Below are 26,974 nucleotides of genomic sequence, written 5' to 3'. Positions count from 1 at the left end.
TCAAAAATAAAGGGTATTATCTACATTATGAAAGTGCTCTGAGATGAAACAAGATTTGGGTGTCTTAATGGATGAATCACAGAAGATTAGTATATCATGTATATAATAGAATGTTACTGTTTATTGTGAGGGGAATGCAAGAGTAGAGAGGTTATGCTTTCATTATGCAGGGCATTAGTGAGATTGCATGTGGAGTACTGTATGCAGTACTGGCCATTGTACTGATGGAACACATTGGAAGCAGTTCAGAGAAGGTTTAATGGACTAATATCTGGAATGTGAAGATTGCTTTATGAGGAAAGGTTAGAAGGGCTAGGCTATATCCTATGCAGTTAAGAGTCATATATGACTTACTTGAAACATATATGATCCTAGGCTTGAATGGGTCCAGAGGATGTTTCATCATATGTTATAATCTAGAACGATGGGCCGTACTTAACAACAAGGGGGCATCTATTTAAAACAGAGATGAACCAACTCTTTTTTTCACTCAGAAGGTTTGAGTCTGTGGAATTTCCTTCCTCAACATGCAGAATTTTAAAATATCTTTCAGGTAGAAGTGGCTAGGTTCTTGATTATGAAAGATTATTGCAGATATGCAGAAAGGTAGAGTTAAGGTTAAAATCATTTCAGCCATGATCGTATTCAGTGGCAGAGCAGGCTCGATAGGCTGAGTGATGTGCTTTTGTTCTTTGTGCGTATGATAGTAATTTTTTTTCCCAGAGTTTAGTGAATGCCTGCAATTGCCTACCCCAGACAGCTGGGGAGGCTAGATCACCTACGGAAGAGGTTGACAGATTTTTGAAATATCAGAGTTTTGATGACTCTGTTAAGCTGACATAAAAGAGGAGTTATGCCCTGGGCAAATCAGCCACAATCTTGTTGAATGGTGAGATAGGCTTGAGGGGCTGAATGGCCACCTCCTGTTGCAGATTTTAAGAATTGTGGGTGAATTCATCTGCACCAATTTTAATCAGGCAGACGAGGTAGTTAAAACAGATAGGGAACAATGTTCTTACAAAGTGCACTGGACTTCTTTCAAAATGAAAATGTAAAAAGCCCAACAAGGAAAGGACCTGGATGAAGGAATAGGAATAAACCAGACTGAGAAAGAGAAGTAAAAGTCAGGGAACATATAAGCAATAGTGCACATAAAATAGCATGCTTTAAAATGATAGGAGGTTAGATTAAATCTTAATGGGTTGAGACTAGAATTTGGGAAAACAAAGTGACTAACAATATTGGCAAACCGCAATAGGAAACAGAAATACAGTAACTAGGACTGGGGTAGGCCATTTAGCCCTTTGAGTCAAAGGTGTGGTGCTAGAAAAGCACAGCTGGCCAGGCAGCATCCGAGGAGCAGGGGAATTGACATTCCAAGCATAAGTTCTTGATCCGGAATGTTAGGGGTCCCAAATGGGCTGAGAGATAAATGGGAGCCCTTTGAGTCTGCTTCACTATTCAATATGATCATGGCTGATCATCAAACTCAGTACCCTGTTCTCACTTTCTCCCCATATCCTTTCATAGAATCCCTACAGTGTGAAAAAAGGCCATTCAGTCCAACAAATCAGTAAGGTAGCTCAGTCATTAGCACTGCTGCCTCAGGGACAGGGGTTTGATTCCCGCCTCAGGCGACTGTCTTTGTGAAGGTTGTACATTCTCTCTGTGTCTGCGTGCGTTTCTGCCAGGTGGTCTGATTTCCTCCCTCAGTGCAAAAATGTGCAGGCTAGGGGGATTGGCCATAGGGGTAGGGGGCGGATCTGGGTCAGATTCTCTTCAGAGAGTCGGTGTGGACTCAACGGGGCCAAATGGCCTGCTTCCACATCGTAGGGATTCTGTGATGATTCAACGAAATAATGGCTTGTGGTACCAAAGATAAAAATTGCTAAAGGGCAGCATGGTGACTCAATGATTAGCATTGTTGTTTCATAGCGCCAGGGACACCGGCTCAATTCCAACCTTGGGCAACTGTCCGTGTGGAGTTTGCACATTCTCCCTGTGTCTGCGTGGGTTTCATCCAGGTGCTCCGGTTTCCTCCCACAGTCCAAAGATGGTTAGGTGAAATTGGCCATGCTGCATTGTCCATAGTAGTCCATTGTCAGAGGTATGTAGATTAGGTTCATTAGTCAGGGATATATGTAGAGTAATAGGACAGGGGAATGGGTCTGGGTGGGTTACTGTTCAGAGGGCCGATGTGGACTTGTTGAGGTAAATGGACTGTTCCACACTGTAGGGATTCTACGATTCTATGAAGTCCTAACCCTCTGAAGAGCATCCCATCCAGACCCATCTCTCGACCTTATCCCTATAATCAAGTATTTCCCATTGCTAACACACCCAACCTATATCCTTGAACACTATGGATAATTTAGCATGGTCAGTCCATCTAACCTGTACATCTTTGGGTTGTGGGAATAAACTAGAGCATCAGTCAGACACTGACACAGGGAGAATGTGCAAAATCCACAAAGACAGTTGTCAAGAGTGGAATTGAACCCAGGTCCCTGGTGCTGTGAGGCAGCACTGAGCCACCATGTCACCCCTGTTACAATCTCTCTTCATACATTACCCTTGCCTACCCAGAAATCAGTCTGGTAAACCTTTGTTCCAGTCCCTCCATAACCAGAACATCCTTCCTTAGGTAGGGAGACCAAAATGGCCAACAGCACTTCAGGTGTGGGTCTCACCAAGGCCCTGTACAATTGCAGCAAGGCATCCCTGCCTCCTGTACCCAAATGCTCTGACTATGAAAGCCAATATATTATTTACCTTTTTCATTGCCTGCTGCATCTGCATGCTTTTGGTGAACAAGGACAGCAAGATCTTCCTCACATATCCTTTTGCCAATTTATTGCCATTCAGACAATACGTTGCTTTGCTGGTTTGGCTACCAATGTGGATAATCTCGTATTTATCCACATTACACTTCGTCTGTTGTGCATTTGCCCACTCCTTCAAATTGTCTGAATTATACTGAAGTATTTCTGCGTCCTTCGCATTGCTCACCTTCAGACAACAGCCTGCTGTGTTGTCTGCAAACTTGGAGATGTTACATCTATACCATTAATGTATATTATAAATAGCTGATGCCTGTTGGACTCTTTGAGCCTGCTCCATCATTCAATATGATCGTGGCTGATAATTTAATACAGTACCCTGTTTCCACTTTCTCCCCATATCCTTTGATCCCTTTAGCCCTGAGAATTGCATCTAACTCTTTCTTGATAATATTCAATACTTCGGTCTCAATCATAGGAAATAATATGAAGAGATTAGGGGAGAATACAAAATGAAAATATTGTGAAGCAAAGAAGAACTATGAAATTAAGTTATTGAAGGTCATAAAACAAATTACAAAATACTGTAATTTGTATCAATCAATAAAGACTATGATGTGAATAGGGTCATTGAGAGACTGACAAGATAACATGACATCTAATGATAGAAAGTTGAAAGAAATGCTAAATGAACAATTCGCTTTTGTACTGATCAGGGAGCAAACAAAAAATGCAATAATAAATAGCTGTATTTCAAGCTCTTGCTTGATCAACTTATTGAATTTTTAAGGCAGTAAAAGAGAGTAAACAGTAGTAATGCAGATGTAATTAGTCTGAACTTTCTAATTCCTAGATAAGGTCTCCCAATAATATATTATAACATATCAGATACAGAATGTGGATTCAGGGAATGAGTGGCAGAATGAATTGCTTGTTGACTTCAAGACCAAAGACTGAGTCTGTGAATGAAGGTTAATTATTCAGAATGTCGGGAAGAGGAAAGTGGTGTTCCACAACTATTACTGTTAGGACAACTGTTATTCACAACTTACATTAATGATCTGGACTTTTGAATAAGAACAGTAATAAGCTGACAGAATAAACAAATAAGTGGCAAATGAAATTCAAACGAGGTAAATGAGTGATAGCACATTTTAGCTGGGAAAAAGGGAAGACTTGGAAGTTATGACTCAAGGTAAAGTGGAGAAACAAGGATTTTAAGTGTTTTAAAGACTCCAATCAAATATACTAAAATGCATTAAAAATTACACCATATGTTTCTAGGGGAATAGAATTGAAAGTGTGGAAGCTATGCTCAATTATATCAAACCATGATTAGCCCATACTAGTAGAACACATAGTTTTGGTTGGTAGGTTATGAAAAGAATTTTGAGGCTTAAGACCATAAGATACAGGAGCAAAAATAGGCCATTCAGCTCACTGTGCTACATGGAGGACATGGAATATGAATGTCACTGGCTGGGCCAGCATCTATTCCCGATCCGTAGTTGCCTTTGAGAAGGTGGTAGTGTGCTGCCTTCTTGAACTGTTACAATCCATATCCAATAGGTAGACCCACAATGCTGTTAGGGAAGGAATTCCAGGATTTTCAGCCAATAACAGTGAAGGACCTGTGATATATTTCCATGTCAGGATGGTGAGTGACTTGGATGGATACTTGCGGGTGGAGGTGTTCCCATTCACCTAGCCTGTTGATGACCCATTATAGACTTCTTATGCCATCTCACTACTTGCATTCCCACCTATATTTGCCATCTATAAACTTGCCAATAGTGCATTCATTTTTCTCATTCAATTCAGTAACATATATTGTAAATAATTGTAGTCCCAGCGCTGATCCCTCTGGCACTTGACTAGTTACAGGTTACCATCCTGAAACTGTTCCTCTTTAACCCAATACACTGTCTCCAATTAGTTATCCAATCTTCTACCCATACTAATATATTACCACCAACACCATGGGTCTTATCTTATTAAGTAGTCTTACATATATCTTATCAAACACATTTTGGAAATCCAAACATATTATATAGCAAGCATTGAAGAGGGTGCAGAATATACATCAAAGATAATACCAAAAATATATAATATAGGGAAAAAAATGACAAATAGGGTCTTTAATCTCTTGAAAACAAGGCGACTAATAGATGACCAAATAGAAACCTTTAATATTATGAAAGGTTTTGATGGGGAGGTCTTGCTAAAACTATAGAAGGCATTAGTCAGACCACATCTGAAATACTGTGAACAGTTTCTGTCCCCTTATCTAAAGAAAGACATACTGGCATTGAAGGCAGTCCAGAAAAGGTTCACTAGTGGTAAGAATGTGGAACTCACAACCACAGGGATAGTATCAATGCATTTACAGGGAGGCTGGAAAAGCACTTGAGGGAGAAGGGAATAGAAACGCTGACAGATTTATAGTTAAAAGAAAAGTGGCTGCAGTGTGGCATCAATGCTGGCATAGTTTGGTTGGGATGAACAGTCTCCATCTGTGCTATATAATCTCTGTAAACCTCTGTAAAAGCTATGAGGAACTCTGGAGGCTTTGATTTCTTACAGTTATATAGTAATTTGCTTATGATTTAACAAGCAAAGCAGTGACATACAATAATTGTCAAGAAATAGTTAAAAGTTTATTGATGTCATATTTAAGCCCTGAGGAAATTAAAACAAACTGTGGAAGCACATAATCCAATGTGGACGCAAGTTAGGCCTCAATTTATCAAATAAGCACTGCAAACATGACCTTTTACTATCTGAGGATGTAAACTTAAGATTGAAAGGATTTCTCTTCCATTAGTGACATTAGTCTATGTGCATTGGATCATTTCATAAAAGTTTAAGTAAAGCTTTTGCAAGATCTCCTGAGAGCTCGTGAATTTATCCAGTAAGAAGCTGAGTCACACAAATCACAGGCTCCCAGAGTCAATCTTTACTTAAATGGAATTAGGTGATTTTAACAAGGGGTAGAGGTATAGTGGTTGGGAAGAAGGAGGGATGTTAAAATTGGTGACAGAAACCCCTTCCCGCACCCACTGGATTGCTACCCAATTATGTCCTGTTGAAAAGAATTTAAGAATTATGTTCAATAAGGAGCTCAGGCTCTACTTCAATAAACGTCACATTGAAGTAGTGTAGCTACACTACCTGTCAAGGTTCACACATGAATTTGGGGCTGTTGCCCATAATGAAATGAATGGCTTCAGGAAAAGGAAGAGGGAAACAAAAAATTGTGAGGATTAAAAAATCTTTTTAATAAGCCATACATTCCTAGACAAGTGATATGGCAATGGTCCCAGTGCCGTTAACTGATGTTTAATGATAATTGTGCAGCCTGAGGTGTTTTAGATACAGTCATTAATGTTTGGAACTATAGTAACCTCATGAATGTGCAAAGATTTAATGAGCTTCACAAGAAACATGTCAAGTAAATAATGTTTTTATTCTCATTTCCTCCCAGGTTATCTATTAATCCATTAACAAAGAAGGCATGTAGCCTACAAAACTCTGCCAATATCAATCTATTACTTGATGTAGCATCCTGATTTAGGTTCGCTTTGCCCTCTTATTCAAGGCCCTGTTCAATTTGGCAGAAGCATAAATCAAACAGTGGTGGATCAATCACCATCGTAGTTCTCTTTAAATGGACTAATGTTTTAACAATGCTTATGTTAGGTACATGTCAAAGTTACAGTTTACCCCACTAGGGATGTGTCTTATAGGTACTTAGTGATTTCCCTGATAGTTTCTCTGAAGTGAAATGTAAAACTGATTGAAACATTCTCCTTACTTAATTTCCACTGTAATGGTGATCACAACTCACTCGTTGAAGTAAAGGCCTTATTAAATAAAAAAAACCCTCACCTGCCTGGAAATTCAGCTCTTCTTTTGACCCTACCAGCTCATAATGTCATTAAATGCTTATGGTTAAAGAAGGGCATTTGCCAATCAAACTTCAACTATTCACGAGGGGCATGGTTAGGGTAAATAGCCAAGATCTTTTTCCCAATTGGGGGAGTCCAAAACGAGAGAACATTGGCTTAAGGTGAGAGGGTGGTGTGTCCATGGAATGAGTTGCCAGAAGAAGTGGTAGAGGCTGGTACAATTACAGCATTTAAAATGCATCTGGATGGGTACATGAATAGTAAGGGTTAGAGGGATTTGAGCCAAATGCTGGCAAATGCAATGAGGTCATATTGGGATGTCTGGTTGGCACAGATTGAGTTGGACAAAGGGTCTGTTTCCATGCTGTATGACTCTATGACTCTCTCTTAAGAAAGAACCTCCCAGTAATTTATTCCTGATGTTATCTTTTACTAGGTCAAGCCTGTACATCCAGTTGAGTTGATAGCATTTTGGATTAAGCATTTACTTATAGCATAATTTCCCTGATGCCTCTTTTCTGAACAGCTATCTCTCCAGTTTTATGTCATTATTCACACCTGTGAGATTAGTAATCAGCCTCACTGCTTTTCAGTGTACTGCTTCCAGACTCAAATCCCTCCTGTACTTTTCAACAACAAGAACTGGTGTGAATGCAGTAACTCTAAAGCTTGATCACAACTTTCTTTGGCTCATACACTACTAGATGTTGATGTCTGGTCCATACTAATTGGGTATATTGGGCAGAATCTTACTGACTTAGTTTTTAAAGGAGGGATGGGACCATTTCCAGATTCTCAGGTCCACTATCTCTAAACATTTTGTGGAGGCTGCCAATTCACAGGATGCCTCCACATCCTACCCCATCTGTTCAATGAAAGTCAGCAGTTGGGTTGCGTAGTTGTAAGGACCAATCAGATGACCTAAGGCTCGAGGTGACTGGCAACTGTACTGGAAGAGGCTACTAAAGGAGGTGAGAGAACATGACAGCGCCATAAGATTGAGATGCTTCTTGAACTGTATTGAAGTTCCTGGCCAGGCCAGAAATTACAGGAGGTTTCACTGGCCTTCTAGCTGGCTGTTGGGAGGCTACCTAAAGCCATCTGTTAGGATCCACATTCAGCAAAACGCTTAAACATGGTTAGGAAGATATCATCCAATCTGGCCCCAAATTACCACTTAATCACTACCATCAACTTCCAATCTGATCCTATATCTAACAAGATATCTTGAAGATGGAATCACGTGGGTAGATGATCTGATCTAAAATTCTCCATCTCCAAAGCCTCCACCACACTGTCTAAGGGGAGGTGATGGCTTAGTGGTAACATCACTAGACTGTTAATCAGAGCCCCAGGTAATGTTCGAATCTGGCAGAATTTGATTTCAAATTAAAGAAAATCTAGAATTAAGAGTCTAATGATGAATCCATGGTTGATTATCAGGAAAATCCTATCTGGTTCACCAATATCCTTTAGGGAAGGAAGCTGCCATCCTTACCTGATCTGGTCTGCATGTGCTTCCAGTAGTGTGGTTGACCCTTAACTGTTCTCTGGGAAATTAGGGATGGGCAATATTTTACACTTCTTTGTCTTTTTTTGGCCCAAGTATACTTGGTTAACTAATTCTGTCATTTGCAGTTTGTCTTTTTCAATTCCAATTTGCTAACATCTGCAAATTTCAGCAAATTGTATTGGGTTTCTAAATCCCATGATGTAAATGAGAAACAGTAGTGTCCTAACATTGAGGCCTGGGCACCCTACTCTCATTACCTCTGTGCTGATATTGTATTATGTTTCACGGTCAGTATGTCAGTATAACGTTAAGAGCCCACAAGGGAGCAGGCTATTCTGGACCTAGTGCTATGTAATTAGATTAGATTAGATTAGATTACTTACAGTGTGGAAACAGGCCCTTCGGCCCAACAAGTCCACACCGCCCCGCCGAAGCGGAACCCACCCATACCCCTACATCTACATTTACCCCTTACCTAACACTACGGGCAATTTAGCATGGCCAATTCACCTGGCCTGCACATCTTTGGACTGTGGGAGGAAACCGGAGCACCCGGAGGAAACCCACGCAGACACGGGGAGAACGTGCAAACTCCACACAGTCAGTCGCCTGAGGCGGGAATTGAACCCGGGTCTCAGGCGCTGTGAGGCAGTAGTGCTAACCACTGTGCCACCGTGCCGCCCATGAACCAGACTTTACAAAAAATCTTAAAGTAAGGGAACACTTAGGAAGCAGCGATCATAATATGGTAGAGCTCAGTCTCCAGTTTGAAAGAGAGAAGGCAAAATCAGATGTAATGGTGTTACAGTTAAATAAAGGTAATTATGAGGGCATGAGAGAGGAACTGACGAAAATAGACTGGAAGCAGAGCCTACCAGGGAAGATAGTAGAACAAAAATGGCAGGAGTTTGTGGGTATAATTGAGGATACTGTACAGAGGTTCATCCCCAAAAAAAGAAAGATTATCCGGGGAGGGATTAGACAGCCATGGCTGACAAAGGAAGTCAGGAAACGTATTAAAGAAAAAGAGAGATCCTATAAATTGGCCAAGAGCACTGAGAAATCAGAAGATTGGGAAGGCTACAAAAACAAACAGAGGATAACAAAGAGAGAAATAAGGAAGGAGAGGATCAAATATGAAGGTAGGCTAGCCAGTAATATTAGAAATGATAGTAAAAGTTTCTTTCAATACATAAGAAACAAACAACAGGCAAAAGTAGACATTGGGCCACTTCAAACTGATGCTGGAAGCCTAGTGATGGGAGATAAGGAAATAGCTGGAGAACTTAATAAGTACTTTGCGTCAGTCTTCACAGTGGAAGACATGAGTAATATCCCAACAATTAAAGGGAGTCAGGGGGCTGAGTTGAGTATGGTTGCCATTACAAAAGAGAAAGTGCTAGAAAAGCTAAAAGGTCTTAAAATTGATAAATCTCCTGGCCCCGATGGGCTACATCCTAGAGTTCTGAGGGAGGTGGCTGAGGAAATAGCGGAGGCCTTGGTTGAGATCTTTCAAAAGTCACTGGAGTCAGGGAAAGTCCCAGATGATTGGAAGATTTCAAAACTCTTAAACCAATTGTTAACTTTCAGATCTGTGTCCATCTTTCTTAGAATTCAATATTCAAATCGAGTATTCATACTTCATACCAAGTTACCAAATTAGCTGCAGTACTGAAGCAGCTCTGATCAAAGTTGCAAAATGTATCCTGTACAAAAGTGACAAAAGTAAACTTTCCTTGTTCATCCTTGTAAACCTGTCTATACGTTTGACCACAGCATCCTCCTTTGCTACATCTCCATTATTGTCCACTTGGATAGACTGCTGAAATTTGGATCCATTCTCATATCCAGGAAGAATGTCACTTGCAATAGCTTCTCTTGCAATTCCCACAACGTTACCACTGGTCATAGAAGCATAGAATTCCGACAGTGCGGAAGCAGGCCATTCAGCTCATCAAATCCATCCCAACCCTCCGAAGGTATCCCACCCAGATCCACCCTCCTACCTTTACCCTATAACCCTGCATTTCCCATGTGTAACCCACCTAGAATTTTATGATTCTATGATTCTAGTGTCCATTAAGAATCTATTCATCGCTCCAAGCATTTCTTATTTATATGCTACCCATCAATAACACAATCTGAAAGTGTTTAATTAGTTTCCACATAAATATTGGGAAGTCAGTAAAAATTGTTTTCAGACTGCACTCTGAATGCTGTTCCCTAGCCCCTTTCTCCAAGCTTCACTCTAGCAACTGCGTATGACTAAACAGTCTGCTTATAACTCAATGCTTTAATTGACCCTGTGATGAGCAGCCAATTACATATTAATGTCATGTATTAAACTCATCATGAGGAAGTATCATGTGATCAAACATAAATCCTGTCACATATCACAGATGGCTTACCATCCAATTGCTTACCTCACCAGACCACACAGCAGGATAACATATTCAAAAGCATTGACATAATTTGCAATTAGATTAATTACCTGTTTTTCTCCACTTGGTTTCCTATAATGCAGCAGAAGCTCAACTGCTCCAACAACTTCCTTTCGTATTGCATAGAGCAATGCATCCCCCACGTAGATGCTGAAACTCAGGAGCAGCTCCATGATCTCTAAGTTTTCATTTTCAATTGCTATGAGGAGTGCACTCCTTCCCAGAGGGTCTGTGCAGTTGATATTAATATTAAAGTAGATTTCAGCTTCCTCCAGAGCTTGCTTCACACTGGCATAGTCCCCCTTTTCCACCGCATTCAGATAAGCTTTCTCCTCCAGCGAAAGCTCATTCTCTGCACGTACAATCTGCAATGGAATCCGGTCTATGTATGGAGAATAGTTGACCTTTTTGTAGTACAGCTGGGCCATTGTTCATTGTGCCGCATGGATCCTGTTTTAAAATGAGAAAAAGAAAATTCTGGAAGCTTAGCTTAGCTTTTAGAGCACAATTGATTCAAAATTGACTCTTTGAGTGCTAGGAAGCATTTTTATTAAAAAAACTGAATTGAGTAATCTTATGTGGGGTGTGGGGTAGGAAAGGGGTCCACGAGCAGCCTTTGTACTCCAAGGTCAGGGAGAAAATAAAACAACCAGTTTCTCAGTTTTTTCATTGTCCAGGAGCTATGTGCGTGTATATGTTTAGATTGTTTATGTTACCATCACAGCCAAATAGCCTGTCAGCTTCCTAGGTTCATACACAAAGATATTGGCTGAGCTACAACACAATGGCTGACATCTGTGGAACCACAGCAGTAAGAATGAGTCAATAAGGAGAAGGGGGAAGAAGGCTGGAAATAAGTAAGAACAAGCCATCACTAATGGCTGCATCACTTACCTATTAAGAATCTTTCCCAATCATGGTTCACATGTGAGGCATTCATTGATACATTTGACTATGTGTTCTGAAGCTCCATCTGTCCACATTCCCTTTTAAAAACCCTTCTCTTTGCACGAACTGTCTGTCAAACACAAGGTATTCCTTTTTCACAGTTGAGTTACTGACTTCTCTTCTTGCTGCATGTTAAATTGCTCTGTTTTTTACATGAGGGGTGCTCTATAAATTATAATTGTTGGGGACATGTGCAGTGCAATGTTTATTGTGAAATAAAATATCTAGTCATTAAGTAATTGCTTTTGTGAACAAAGTAGATGATGCACTTCCCTACATAATAATAGTAACTGTAACTCAACTGTACATTATTTACTAAAAAGTGTTTTGGATGTCTTGACATCACAAAATATACTGTCTACATAATGATATTTTGTTTTGAATCAAATTCGTACTGTTCATTTGCATAGAAACTGGCAGCTTCTCATCCTCTTACTCAATCTCCTTGGGAGGAGAAGAAACAGTTTTACAGAAAAACAATACATTTTGAGAAGATTTATTTAGTTTGGTTATAGTCAGAGCATTTCCAGCTATGCCTTCTCTTCCTGCCTCTGAAGTTCCTTGGTCAATCCTTTGTAACCTTGTCTCCTTGTCTTCCTCATCTCTTCATTGACTCTTGGTAAGATCATTTGCTGACATAGGGTCAGCTGACACCGTCCAGCTCCTTTCTCCCAGCACCGCTCTTGAACCTTCTATTGTCTGTGTGTCAAATCTTGGAAATGCTGTAATTTCTTCTGGTTAAATATTGTGATGGCCACCGTATATTCTGGATACTTGCCACCTGTTCTATCAAGTCTGCTGTGGCTCAGTCAGTAGCAGCTTTGCCTTTGAGTTGCACATACGCTGGATTCAACTTCCAGCCAATGGCTCGAGTGCAAAATCTGTGATGGTTCTCCTGTGTCACTGTTACAGGTGTCAACTTATAGATGAGATGTTCATCGAAGGCTTTATTCACCTACTTGGTTGGATGTAAAAGATTCCATAGCACTATTTTGAAGAGGGGCAGGGGAGTTATTCCTAGTAGCCTAGCCAATATCTCTCCCTTATTTCAATATCTCCAAAACCAGACTATCTGGTCATTGTCATATTGCTGTTGACGGGAGTTTGCTGCACACAAATTAGCTGTGTCATATATCTTTCATTGATCATAACAATGCCTACCTGTCAAATATATCGCATTGGCTGTAAAGCAGTTTGAGACAGTTGATGGTCATGAAAGCTGCAATGTAAATGTAAATCTTTTTTTCCTCTCCTCACTGCATCCCAGCCCCTATCTTACATTGTCAAACTGTTAACACTGTCAAATTATTAAATATTCTCATTCCTATTTTCTATGTTTCTATCTCATCTCATTCTGCACTGTGCTTCAACTCCATATCCTCTATATGAGAGAAATTGTTATTTACAACTTTATATTGTTGAGTTTCACCCTTCATGAATCAATCTACAGCTAAAATGTTTACATCATCTTTCCCGCATTTTATTCTATGTCAAGTCCAACTTACTTCCCACCTATATCCTTACTGAACTGCATTCATTCCCAATGTACCATGCTTCTAATTCAAAATCTTAATTATCTTGTTGTGTTCCCTCCACCAAAGCTCTCTTTCTCCTAATTTAGTGTCGCCCTTTGCTGCCATGGCCTCACATATTGGATTTCCCTCCCTAAATTTCACAGATCTCTGCTATTCTCTCCCCTCTTTGATAAAACATTTGGTCATGCTTCACAATATCTACTTCTTTGGCTCAGCACTTTTTAATGCTTTTTGAAATGCCTTGGGATGTTTTCAATCTCTGCTGGCACCCTTCACATCATTTCATTCTGCTCAGAAATACTTCAACCAAGGGCTCAAACTGACCTCAGCTCTGGGCAATGAAGAGAAATAAAGTAATACAGGATTATCTTCAAAGTTATAAGCTAGTGACAAGGCAATGGAAGTTTCAAATCTCCCTTTTAAAGTTCTGTGCCTTATATTATGCTGGAATAGTTCCACAGTCCTTGTGCATTATCAAAGTGCCTAGACATTGAGGATTTGAAATGCAGGGCTCTGATCCTGATGGTAATACCCTTCAGATGTTCGTGTGAACAGTGCACCACATGTTCATATGGCTAGTGGAAGCTTGCACCACTAAACATATATCTGCCCCATACTTCCTGCATTGAGCCACTATCAGGCACAAATCTATAAACGCCATCTTCTTCTTTGATACAAGCTTACTTACTACATATTTACACGAAAGGTCTTAATATTTCAGGTACCCTTCTCAAATCTGAAATACCTTACTGAGTTCAGTTTCAACGCATTCTATTTCATGTCATGGCCTCTGTAATTACATTGTGCCCTTTGCATTCCCAGGATAAGAATATGTCTGGTGTAGGAAGATTCTGCCTTTCTAGATAAGTAGCTCAACCCTTATAAGATGACTAAACACTCCCTTTAATATTTTGACTATCCTATCCCAATTTGGATTCAGCTTAAGACACGCTTCCTTTTCCACATGAAATGCAGAACAGGCTCAAATAGAGTAACTAATACCATACTAATTAGTTCATTCTAAGGGCAAGAGTGTTCATAGTATAATAGAATTTCAGATTCCGTTTGAAGGTGAGAAATGTGAGTCTAAAATTAATGTCCTTAATTTGAATAAAATCAATTACAAAAGTATTAAGTTACACTTTGCTGTCGTAAATTGGGAAAATGGGTTACAAAATAAAGATGGTTAGAGATGCAATGCCAGCCAATTCAAGAGATGATTTACAACTCTCAAAACTGATTTATTCCATTGAGAAAGTTAAAAATCACACAACACCAGGTTATAGTCCAACAGGTTTATTTGGAAGTACTAGCTTTTGGAGCACTGCTTCTCCATCACATGGTTGTGGAGAATAAGATCGTAAGATTGTTTCAAGAATGGAGAGTTAGAGAAAGCAGGAAGCCATAGGGCCCATTGACATAACATCTGTCATTGGAAAAAGTTGGAATTCAATTATGAAGCAAGTGTAGAAAATCAGAATAGAATCAAGCAGAGTCAACATGGTTTTATAAAAGGTAAGTAATATTTTTGAGTTCTTTAAAGCTGAAACAAGCAGGTTAATATAGTTGATATGGAGACTACTAGACATAAAGAATTTGTATTTCCAAACATCATTCAACAAGAGGGCACATAAAAGGTTGCTACACAAGCTCCAGGACTCTTACTGTTGGATGTACTATATTAGCATGGTTCAGACGAGTGTCAAATTAACAAGAAATAGAGAGTCAGGGTAGAGTTAGTTTCAGGTTAGCAAATTTCATCAAGTGAAATGTTACAGAGAGCCTTACCTATTTGCAATTTATATTAATAACTAGGACGAAAGGACCAAGTGCCTTGCAGCCAAATTTACTGATGCTATAAAAATAAGCAGGCAAATTATTTTTGAGGAGGACACTCGGGGTCTGCAAAGATTGAATGGTATATTAGGTTGGCAAAAACTTAGCAGATGGAATATAATGTGGGAAATTATGAGGTTCTTTGTTTTAGCAGAAGAATGAAGATGAAGAATGTTATTCAAATGGAAAAGATGGAATTAAAAGACTGCTGCAATACAGAGGGATATGTGTGTCCTCATATAAGAATCACAAACCATTGGTATGGTTAGCAAGGATTCAGAAGGGCAAGTTGAATACTGGCCTTGCATTGGGACAGCTCAGAGAGGTTTCACTAGACTGATTTCTGGGGCTGTCCTTTGAGGAAAGGTTGAGTAGATTGGGCATATGCTTATAAGAGTTTTGAAGAATGAGAGGTATTCTTATTGAAACATAAAAGATCCTGAAGGAGTTTGGCAGGCTAGATGCTGAGAGGATGATTCCCTTTGTGAACTAAGGAGCATAAGTCAGAACAGGGGGTCTCAATTCAATACAAATATGAGGAAAAATGCCTCTTTCTCACAGCGTATTAGGAATTCAGTACTCTAAAGAGAAGTAGAGGCTGAATCATTGAATATATTCAAAGCTGAAGTCAACAATTTTTGATCTTCAAAGGAATGAAGAGTTATGTCTGGGAGTCCAATAAGTGGAATTAAAGTCATTTATGATCAACATAATCTTACTGAATCACAGAACAGGTTCAATCAGCCAAATGGACGACACTTGCTCCTATTTCTTAAGTCCTTATTATAGAAATAGTTAGGCAATATCTGTTTGGAACAGGATTACGGGTACTAGTGCAAGGGAGAAATCAAATGCTGCTAGATTTTGCAGTCAATGGCAAAGTGCATGATCTCAAAGACGACTGTTGACTAGTCAACCCAAGTCTTGTGCTAAGTCAAGAGGTTCACCAGACATGCAAAAACAATGATAAAGCATGGAAAGCAGCCAATCATGTTTAAAATATTCTCACTGTGAACAATACAAGAAGCAACACCATGGAATTCTTTCACTTCTAGAACAAAAAGAGAAATTGCGAGAAAATCTCAACATGCGCAGTAGCATATGTGGAGAGAAATCAGTGTTAGCGTATCAGATCCAGCAACTCTTCTTCAGAACTGCAATAAAGAAATATACCGGAGAAAGAGTTGTGGTGGGAGCCGGAGTAGGACTGGAACCAGGGATGTTCCACATATTCCACAAAGAGCCACGCGTAACCAGGACCCATGCGGGTACCCATGGCCACCCCACTGACCTGAAGATGGTGACACGGGTTAAAACAGATGTTGTTCAGGGTGAGGTCAAGCTTGACAAGGTGGCGAAGGATGGTGGTGGATGGGGATGGTCCAGGAAAAGGCATTGAGTCCAGAGACCATCCTGATGTGGGATGGATGTCTAAAGGGATTGCATGTCTATGGTAAAGAGGAGGCAGCTGGAACTCCGTGAACTAGACATTCTGAAACTGATGAAAAGTGTCAGTGGAACCGCAGATGTAAATGGGAAGAGTTTGGACAAGGGGTGAAAAAATCGAGTCAAGGTAGGAAGAGATGAATTCTGAGGGGCAGGAGGAGGTAGAAAGGTCTGCCAGGGTAGTCCTGTTTGTGGATTTTGGGAATGTGGTAGAAGCGGGTTGTACAGGGTTGGAAGACTGTGAACTTGGAGGCACTGGAGGAGAAAAAAAAAATAAAATGAGGTTAGTGATCAGTGTGGACACAATGGCCTGAGGTACAGCACTACCCTTATCAGCAGGCTTAATTATAAAGTCAGGGTTGGATCTGAGAGCACAGAGTGCAATCAGTTCAGAGGGAGATAGGTTGGAATGGGTGGGGTGGTGGCGCTGAGAAATTGAGGCAATCAATGTCACGTTGACAGTTCTCAATGGACATGTCGAGTGCAGATAAAAGGCCAGAGGGAGGAGTCCAGCTGGAGGGACATGTGTTAAGGAGTTCTGAAGGGTACTGGACCTGGAATGTTAACTCTAATTTCTCATCACAGACATTGCCAGATTTGCTGAGATTTTCCACCAATTTCTGATTTTGTTTCAGATTTCCAGCATCTGCAGTTCTATCAGTTTTTCTGTCTAGACTTTTACTTCTAACTTTGATAAATGGAAAAACATGGGATAGCTAAAAATGTCTGGATGTTTATCACAATGGAGACATCTGACATTCAATATAAAGAAATTTATTTCTTGAGAGCTAGTCAGGATGTTTACCAATAATTATGAAATAATTATTCCTGAAGAAGGGCTCATGCCCGAAACGTCGATTCTCCTGTTCCTTGGATGCTGCCTGACCTGCTCCGCTTTTCCAGCAACACATTTTCAGCCCTACCAATAATTATGAACCTAGTATCCTGCTAATAACTGTATGTCTGCTCTGCGATGCAAAGTGAGGTTTGAGTCTTGCACCAGCTGAGGTTGTGCACAGGCTCAGAGCACAGTAACTAAAACAGAAAATGTAAATGGCATCGTGAGGTAAGTTCTTTTTGCAGCCTGCATCTCTATACACTATAAATGAAAATCAAATGTAAATATCATTCCCATGCATGGGACATCAAACTATCGAAACACATTCAGACAATACTTATTAATATTACAATAATATTATTCAGAAAGATCAGTTTTTCATACCCACTGCCTACATGGCCCAGTTGGTGTTAACTGAAAAAACGGTTTCAGATCTTGAGTTAGATAAGAGCAGTTTTAGATTTTCTTTATGCTTTTTTATAGAAGTTCTACCCTCACTTGAAATAAAAAAACACTGATTACTATACTGAACATAGTGAAGATGTTTCTTTTCTGGATGGTTTATGGAAAATCTTTTAAAGCTGGTTGTGAAAGCAGCAATTATGCTTTTTTGACAACGCAATTTTCACTTTTCACTTTTTGCAATTTTGTGTGAGTTCTACGTCATATGCCATTCAGTCAGTGTCGTACCTATGGCAACTGTAATATTGCTTTTCCCATCTATGCAGTAGCTAATGCCAATAATAACAATAGTAGAACCATTCTTGATATTTATCTCAAATGCATTTATTATTATTATTTGGACAGTTATATATTTTACCTTTGCCAAAACGATATACACTACGTATTTTGTGCTCTAGGCAACAGGAGAAATTAAAAGTTGGAGCATTTGGAAACATTTTCATGAACAAGAGGTTTTTCCAGTTCCAGTGAATGAATAGTAATGTAGTACCTTATCTAGAGAATGGACCTGGGAAACAGTGCTTTATGGTTACCTCAATGTAAGACAAGCAATTCTCATTAGTTCAATGAATTCTAATTGACTGTAGTCTGTGGGAACTTCAAATGATAGAGAAGTATAGAATTTCAGAATTTTTTACAGTTAACTGTAATTTTCAGAACTTGCTGTCAGTTACAAATCAATAATTATGGTGAACATTGGCAGTTCATTATCATTACTATTGCAAAATTCAAGCCAATAATGTTGATGCTATAATGTTTGTAGACATTTAAAGAAAAGGAAAGGAGTTGGTCAAATATGTAATGCCGGATTCAAAATTAGGTCCATATTTTGTCATTGGGTTTCATTTACTTGTTCTGAGGAAGAAAACATGGCAAAACGTTTTTGAATCCTTTCTTAGAAGATGGCATGTGTTGATTGGAGGGCATCAGGAATGCAGAACACTTGGTCATTAGAAGAATTCAGATTGTTCAGCTGAGTAATTTCTATGTCCTTCATATTCTTGTGGCAACTTTTCAGTTGCCAACGTGGCACTTAGTATCCAAAGGAGCGAATGCTTTATGTTGATTCTCACCTTCCATTGTTTCGCCCTTTATGAGTTGAACCTTCTTAGTTCTGGCTTGTTCAGTAACCAAGTGAATTTAGGTATGAGTTTGGAAAGCCAGTGTAAGGTAATGCTGCTAAGAAACTGACATGTGCCACAAAAAAATTAATGCGTCAATTCACTACCAAGCTGTACTATTTAATAAACTACAAGGAGGGGACTGTAAGTCATGTCTTCTTAAATAAGCTGAGTAATAATTATTCTACAGGCTGACATGGTGGCACTGGTAAGACTCTAATTGCGTGACTATCTCTTTATCTATAGAATTGTTTATGTAAACTATATCAATGGAAATTTCAGAAGAAGGAGAAAACCACAACAGATATTGTGATGCTTTTAGGTGCCATGGCACCTCTCCTTCAGCTGACCACCATTAATTGGAATATTCTCCTTCAACTGAACATCATGAATTGGAATATTTATTATCTTAAATTTCTGTATCTTCTGTTGCTATGTTGTCTTGAAATGGAACCCTCTTCATTGAATACTGTCAGAAATGCCCTAATATCCAGCCTCAATTCATTTTTGTTTAAGCAACTTGCTAGGATTGGACACCAAGATTTAAATTAAATTTTGATTTGATGGCTAAGTAGGATTAAGACAAAATTTTAGATAATTTTCCATAGATTTCATTTAAAACCAGAAAAAAATTGAAATTACTGGTTAAACCCAGTGAGACTAGGACCCGTGGACACAGCCTTAGAACTAGAGGGGGTCATTTCAGAACGGAAATGCGGAGACATTTCTTCAGCCAGAGAGTGGTGGGCCTGTGGAATTCATTGCCACGGAGTGCAGCGGAAGCCGGGATGCTAAGTGTCTTCAAGGCCGAGATTGATAGGTTCTTGTTGTCTAGAGGAATTAAGGGCTACGGGGAGAACGCTGGCAAGTGGAGCTGAAATGCGCATCAGCCATGATTGAATGGCGGAGTGGACTCGATGGGCCGAATGGCCTTACTTCCACTCCTATGTCTTATGGTCTTATGGTCTTAATACGAGCCAGACGGATTGTGTAGCTGTCCTCATTTGTAAGCAGAGGCAACATTACAAAATGGAATATATTTTTATTTGTGTTACAGGCCAGTATATAATGAGATCAGATGGACTTTCAAGTTGTTATCAATATACTCTAATCTTGCTGTAACTGTCAATGTAATGTAGATTTATGAATACTATAATTTATTAGATATGTAGATGTACTATTTAACAAGAATCAATTGCAGGGTTGAACTGAAAATACCTTGGCCATAGGTACTATTATGTGACTCAAAAAAGGTAATGTTACTGTATTATATGATTCATACTATAGTGCTTCAATTTGGGTGGTTTATAACTTAAGATCAATGTTGTATTTGTCTGACATTCATGCAATGCTCTTTGCGCAACTGGCATTCTTCTATTAGATGAATCATCAACTTGGAATAGCATTATTGAACTAATTCTTTTTAATAACTGGAATAGAGAGAAGCATTGGAATTTTCTGCATCGAGTTTCTTGCTTACTTTAAGATTCAAGAAACGGTTTTCCAAATTATATTGCATTAAATTTAAATTATGGCTTAGTTTTGTAGAGTCCAGAAATCTTGTTAAAAGTATGGTGAGTAAATGGCCACTACTTAAAGAGAGAACTTTTCTTTAAATGGAGTGAGATTTACTTTTCGTTCAACTATTCTGATATTTGTTGAACTGATTAATATTTTATTATAACTTGTGCACATGAACGTTTTCAAAGAGTTCACTAATATACAATTTCACGGTGCTGAGAAAACTGACCTCTCCAATACGACATTGACACATTAAGTCTAATTTTTCTGTGACATTCTTGGAAGGGAGGAAGATTTTGTAGAGAGGCGTATACCCACTGAATAACATAAGGTTGACCCCAATTAATTTTCCAGGGCCAATCCTAATTATATGTTTCCTCTGAGCTCTGGCATACAATTCACCTATTACAGTAAGATCACAGACTTGGAGTGGGATATTGTAGATTGCCTCATCTATTTAAATTGGCTGTAATTGTCTATTAAAGGGCAAAGCAGCTCTTCAAGCAAACCTTTAGAGGGAATATTCAATGAGTTATTTGCAGTCCATACACTTAATTTTGCACTGGCAAGACTGAGAACTCAAATTTCCTAAACTTGCAAGGAGAATGCAGTAACAGTTTAATATCACATTTGAAAGGAGCAGAGGAAAAGAGTGATATGTAGTACCTGACCAAATGTATTGCAATGGATCGATGCAATTTATATTACACATAGGGATTGGACCAAATGAGGAAAGTTTGCAGACCTGCATAAATCAGATATGATTAAGCTACCCACTTGAACCTTCTGCCAAATAGACGAAAATACATCCCCACACGTTGATTGCAGCCTGATACAAAGCACTCTTGAATGTCCATCATACATTTTGAATGGAAGTATGGTATTAATTCGTGCTGCAATTTATTGACGGCACTCTTAACATAATTTCAAACTAACATATCAACAAACAAGTTCTTGTACCAAAACCTTTATGGTGCAGTGCCTTTTTTAAAATCATTCACGATATGAGGATGTTGCTGGCTAGGTCAGTATTACTGCCCATCCGTAGGTTAGACCTGGGGAGGATGGCAGTTGCCTTCCCTAAAGGACACTATTGAATCAAATGGGGTTTTCCTAACAATTGACAATAGATTCATGGTCAACATTAGACTTTCATTCCAGACTTTTATTGAATTCAAATTCCACTATCTGTGGTGTCAGTGTTTAAAACTAGGTCCCCAGAACATTATCTGTGTCTCTGGATTAACAGCCTAGCAATTATCAGTAGGTCTTTTTCTTCCTTTGACCTATACTCATATTCAGGATGGGTTCCAGCATAGGTACCTGTGTGTTGTTTTATAGGTTCCCATCACTCCAAACATAACAAATTCATTTGTTGACTTGCGTGACAATGTGGCAATACTGATAAGGAGTAAACCATGATTAAATGACTTCAAATTATTTTTCCCTGAACACCTTTGGAGAGGCCTCTTTATAAATGGCAGTAATTAAGAAATAAGACAGTGATGTATGGTGGAGATAGACCTTTTCCATACCTTCTTATCCTCACACTCACCGATAAATACTTACATAAACTGTGCCACATTGTTGCAAGTGAATCAATACTTGGAAGGGGATTACAATTTTTAAATTGTAATTTTCATAGGTATTTTTCAATAAATAGCTATATAACCAATAGTCACCCAAGAAGCTCGCACCCTGCATCCTTCTCAGCAGTATTTGCATGTCATCAGAATCAGATATACACATCCACATCTTGAGAAGGTAATAGAGATTCAGAGATAGATTATTGGAGGACAAACATGTAATAGTGGTAAAGGTAGACTGGAAGGATAGCAGGTCGACTCTCAAGATGATTTTGAGAAATATGAGCGTGAGTAGCTCCATCAAGCTCTGGTTGTAATTCAATGGGGAAGGACATAAAAATGTTGGCTGCACTGATCAATACATCAGTCACTTGTTTGTTATATGCAAAGCCGGTATATTAGTTGATAATACAAATTATCTCCATGGTAACCTGGAAGGAAGTGCATTCAGATATTTGAGGACACTGGTAATCTTGACTGCCACTGAGTGATTCTACATTTCAGACTGGATTCAAATATCTTTGCAACCAATGGTACAGCAGTGGACCTGGGTCTGTGCTTATCCAGAGTCTGTGGAGGGACTTGCCTTTTGTTATTAATTTCAGTCGAGCCAACACATACAGTTGGTGGTGTAATAATGACTAGCAATAGTATAGTTCTGGAGTCTAAATGTCATCTGGCTTTAGTTTGTGCTATTTAAATATAATGATTTGGAATATCAAAAGAATCTTGTATCATTAATATAATATTTATGGCCAATTGGCAGGGATTCTGCCAATTGTAATTAGCTGGATTGTTACTTCTGAGCTGGGGTAAATGTTTCGATGTCCATTATCCTTTCATCATGTCTCACTTCTCTGATCAACACATTTGCAAATTTTTGTGTTGGAGTTGGTTACTGTTAAACGCTGCCATATAATCTGATTCCCAAAAAATGGAAACAAAGCATCCCAAAGGAAAGAAACTGAAAGAAAAAAAAGGAAATACAGAAGAATAAAATTAAAAGTGCTTAAAAAGGTCTTTGCAGAAAAAAAGGAAAAATATTAATTAAAGAAGTTTGTCCCTTTAAGAATGTTTTTGAAAATGGAGCTTCTCTTCATACGCACACCAGATGGGTTCTACACTCAGTATGATTCCACCATGAATGACAGGAAACTGCACATTCTGATTACCATATATTATCATCTTATTTGAATAGTACACAAAAATTCTTGCACAAAATATGCAAAGGCAATCAATCAGATGTTAAACTCGAATACAAAATTACATATTAAGGTTGTCCAGTGGTCTTTATAGCCCAATTTACACCAGCAGGAATGATCCTTCCCGATACAAAATGTCAAATATTCAGTTAACTATGGAATGTGCATGCACACAACTGCACTACTTCATATACATACTAATGATATTACAAGTTTGAAAATTTGAACCCAGAAACGTTGGATTTACCTTTAACCATGATGTGTGGCTGCTCAAAAAAAAATCATATAATGATGGTAATTTATAATCTTTGGTTTGTCTACAGTCCCTTCCACTCAGCCATTATGGTGACAATTTCCCAATCAATTTGAATATCATCTTACAAGGACAAATAAATATTCTAATAGTCCAACTTAATCTATCAGAGCCGCTTCAGTTAACAAGTCTATGTAATATCATTATCCATATGATTCCTGCAGCTGCTTAATGTCCCAGTTCTTTGCAAATGTTTCACTGACTGGAGATTACTTGGTTGGACATGGCAACTAATAGCTGCCCATGTCAAATAGGTTCCAGAAATAGTCTGCAGTCTGTTGGACCTACAAATGAGGACGAATGAGAATCTTAAAGACTTAGAACTGTAGAGATAGAGAGTCATAGAGGTGTATAGCACAAAAACTCGTCCATGCTGACCAGATTTCCTAAACTGTATTAGTCCCATTTCCCTACATTTGTCCCATTTCCCTCTAAACTATTCCTATCCATGTACCTGTCCAAATGTCCTTTAAATACTGTAGCTGTGTCCACTCGACCACTTCCTGTGGTAGCTCATTCCATATGCACATCATCCTCTGTGTGAAAATGTTGCCCCTCAGATCCCTACTAAATCTTTCCCCCACGCCTTAAACATATGCCCTCTAGTTTTGAACTCCTCAACCCTGGAGAAAAGACTTTGGCTAATCACTTTACCTATGCCCCTAGTGATTTTATGAACCTCTCTAAGGTCACCCCTCAGGCTCCTATCTTCCAGCATAAAAAGTCCCAGCCTATCCAGCCTCAAATCTCCAAGTTTTAGTAACATCCTTCTAAATCTTTTTTGCACCATTTCCATTCAATAACATCTTTCTTTGGCAGAGTGACCAGTTGATTGCTGACTCCATAGAGTCCTCTCCTGACTGGGGCTGAGCAGGTGCCTAGTGTGTGGCTTCAGTACTCCAAATGTGGCCTTACCAATGTCTTGTTTAGCTGTATTCAATGCAAGCATGCCAGACACCTTCATTACTGTCGACCTGTGATGCTACTTTCAAGGAACTGTGTACCTGTGCCCTTAGGTCTCTGTTCGACAACACTCCCCAGGGCACTATCATTTACTGTGTAAGTCATGACCTGGTCTATCTTACCAAAATGCTTCACCTCAAATTTATCTAAATTAAACTCCATCTGCCATTTCTCAGCCCACAGATCCCATTACATTAATAACTTTCTTCACTGTCCACTGTACCATCAATTTTGGTGCCATACGCAAACTTACTAACCATGCCTCTTCTATTCTCTTGCAACTTGACTGAGTAATCCATGGGTCCAATGGCAAGGCAGTGGACAAAATTCATCTAAAAATGTTCTTGTATAATGTTTCAGAAGGTGAAAAAGAAGAGAGAACTTGAATTTCTGTAGCATGTTCATGACTTCACGTGTGCCAAAACACTTCAAAGTCAATCATTTACTCTGGTGGTGTAGTCACCATTATTATGCAGAGAAAAATGCCAGACAATTTGCATCCAGAAAAATCCAACAAAAACAATGTGGAAAGTAACATGTTAACTTTTTTTTAAATGCTATTGGCCAAGGGATAATGATTGGACAGGAATATAGGAGACTTTGTTATTCTTCTTCAAGTAATGCCTTACAGGTTTTACATCAGTCTGTGGCCAATCTCAGGTGAACACAACATCTGCCGTCAGAATCATTGATAGTGTAGCTTTCTTTTAGTACTGCAATGGAATGTCAGACTGTGTATGTGCTCAAGTCACTAAGTGTGGTTTGACCTCACGATCTTATGGTTCTGAGCCAATAGTGCTACCAGCGGCATCACATATGATAAAAATGGACTTCCAATATGTCGTGAAACATTTATGTATTTTCATGTTCAAAACTACCCTATGGTTGTTCTCAGTGGTCCCTTTCGTTGCTATCTGGCTTAAGTAATACACTCAAATTATTCACATCTGCAGAGTACGTTGCAAAGACAGTGAATTTGCTAATAATATGATATACCTCTATTTGGAAGGAGTTTTTTTTTATTTGTTCATGGGATATGGGTGCAACTGGCTAGACCACCATTTATTGCCGACCCCTAACTGTCCCACAGAAGGTGGCGGTAGCTGTTTTCTTGAACAGCTGCAGTCCTTAGGGTGTAGTGATAACCACAGCATTAGGAAGGGAGTTCCAGGATTTTGACCCAGTGGCGCTGAAGAAACAATATATTTCCAAGGCAAGATTCAGTGTAGCATGATGGTGGTGTTCTCATGCATCTACTGCCCTTATCTTGGAGAGTACCATCAGACGAACTTTGATCAATTACTGCAAAGTATCTTGCAGATGGTTCACATTGCTGCCACTGTGTGTCATTAGTGAAGGGAGTGAGTGTTGAAGATGGAGGATGTGGGGCCAATCAAGCTTTATGCTGGACTGTGCCAAGCTTCTTGAGTGTTGCTCAAGCAGTCACTCTCATCTCACTCTGGAATTAAGCTCTTTGATCCATGTTTGGACCAAGGCTTCAATGAGATCAGAAGCCAAGTGGCCCTGGCAAAACTCAAACTGTTTATCAGTGAGCAGGTTATTCCTTTGTAAGTGCCACTTGATATCATAGTCAATAACCTGTTCACACAGTTTGCTGATGATTGAGAGTAAACTGATAGAACAGTAATTGTCCAGGTTGGAATTTTCAGGTTTTTTTTGGACAGGACATAGTTGGGCAACTTTTCATGTTGACCGAATAATACCAGTTTTGAAGCTATACTGGAACACATTGGCTAGGAACATGTATGGTTCTGGTGCACTCATCTTCAGTATAATGCTAGAGCATTGTCAGGGCCCGTCACCTTTGCAATATCCATGGCTAGATATCATGTAGAGTGAGTTGAAGCACTTGAAGACTGGCATCGGTGATGCTGAGGATCTCAGGAGGAGGCTGAGATGTATTATCAATTGGGCATTTCTGGTTGAAAATTTTTGCAATTGCTTCAGCATTGTCTTTTTTTAACTGATAGAGTCATACAGTCATACAGCATGAAAACAGACCCTTCGGTTCGACCAGTCTATCAAGCAGTGTGGTCATCACCAAACCCACAATCTGTGATTCGTCTGTGATTCCATGCTGAACATAATCCCAAACTAAACTAGTCCCACCTGCCTGCTCCTAGCCCATATCCCTCCAAACCTTTCCTATTCATCTATATATTCAAATGTCTTTTAAACGTTGTAATTATATCCACTTCCACCACTTTCTCATGACATTCATTCCACACGTGAACTGCTCTCTGTGGGAAACATTTGCCTCTTATGCCTGTTTAAAATCTTTCTCCTCTCAATTTAAGAATGCATCTGCTATATATTCTGGGCTTCCCCATCACTGAGGATCTGGATATTTGTGGAGTCTCCATCTCCTATTAATTTGTTTATTTCCCACCACTATTCGTAATTGAACATGGCATGAATGTAAATATTGGATCTGATCCATTTACTGTGGGATCACTTAACCACGACTATTGCATGCTGCTTTCACTGTTTGTTCTGCAAATAGTCCTTTGTTGTATCTTCACCAGATTAATATCCTATTT

The 26,974-nt window shown here is 39.2% G+C and overlaps 1 protein-coding gene across 1 annotated transcript in view; it reads right to left on the bottom strand.

The window, feature by feature from the left end:
* LOC140495986 (short transient receptor potential channel 5-like) overlaps positions 1 to 26,974 on the bottom strand; it is an 87,479-nt gene that overhangs the window by 51,435 nt on the left and 9,070 nt on the right. Inside the window, exon 2 of the mRNA XM_072595367.1 lies at positions 10,693 to 11,092. Coding sequence (XP_072451468.1) covers positions 10,693 to 11,070 — 378 coding nt within the window. The 5' untranslated portion in view covers positions 11,071 to 11,092. The remainder of the gene's footprint in view (positions 1 to 10,692; positions 11,093 to 26,974) is intronic.

The sequence above is a fragment of the Chiloscyllium punctatum genome, chromosome 25 (genome assembly GCF_047496795.1).
Source record: "Chiloscyllium punctatum isolate Juve2018m chromosome 25, sChiPun1.3, whole genome shotgun sequence".
NCBI lineage: Eukaryota > Metazoa > Chordata > Chondrichthyes > Orectolobiformes > Hemiscylliidae > Chiloscyllium > Chiloscyllium punctatum.
Note: the sequence above shows the minus strand (reverse complement) of the source record. Positions and strands in the feature narration are given on the sequence as shown.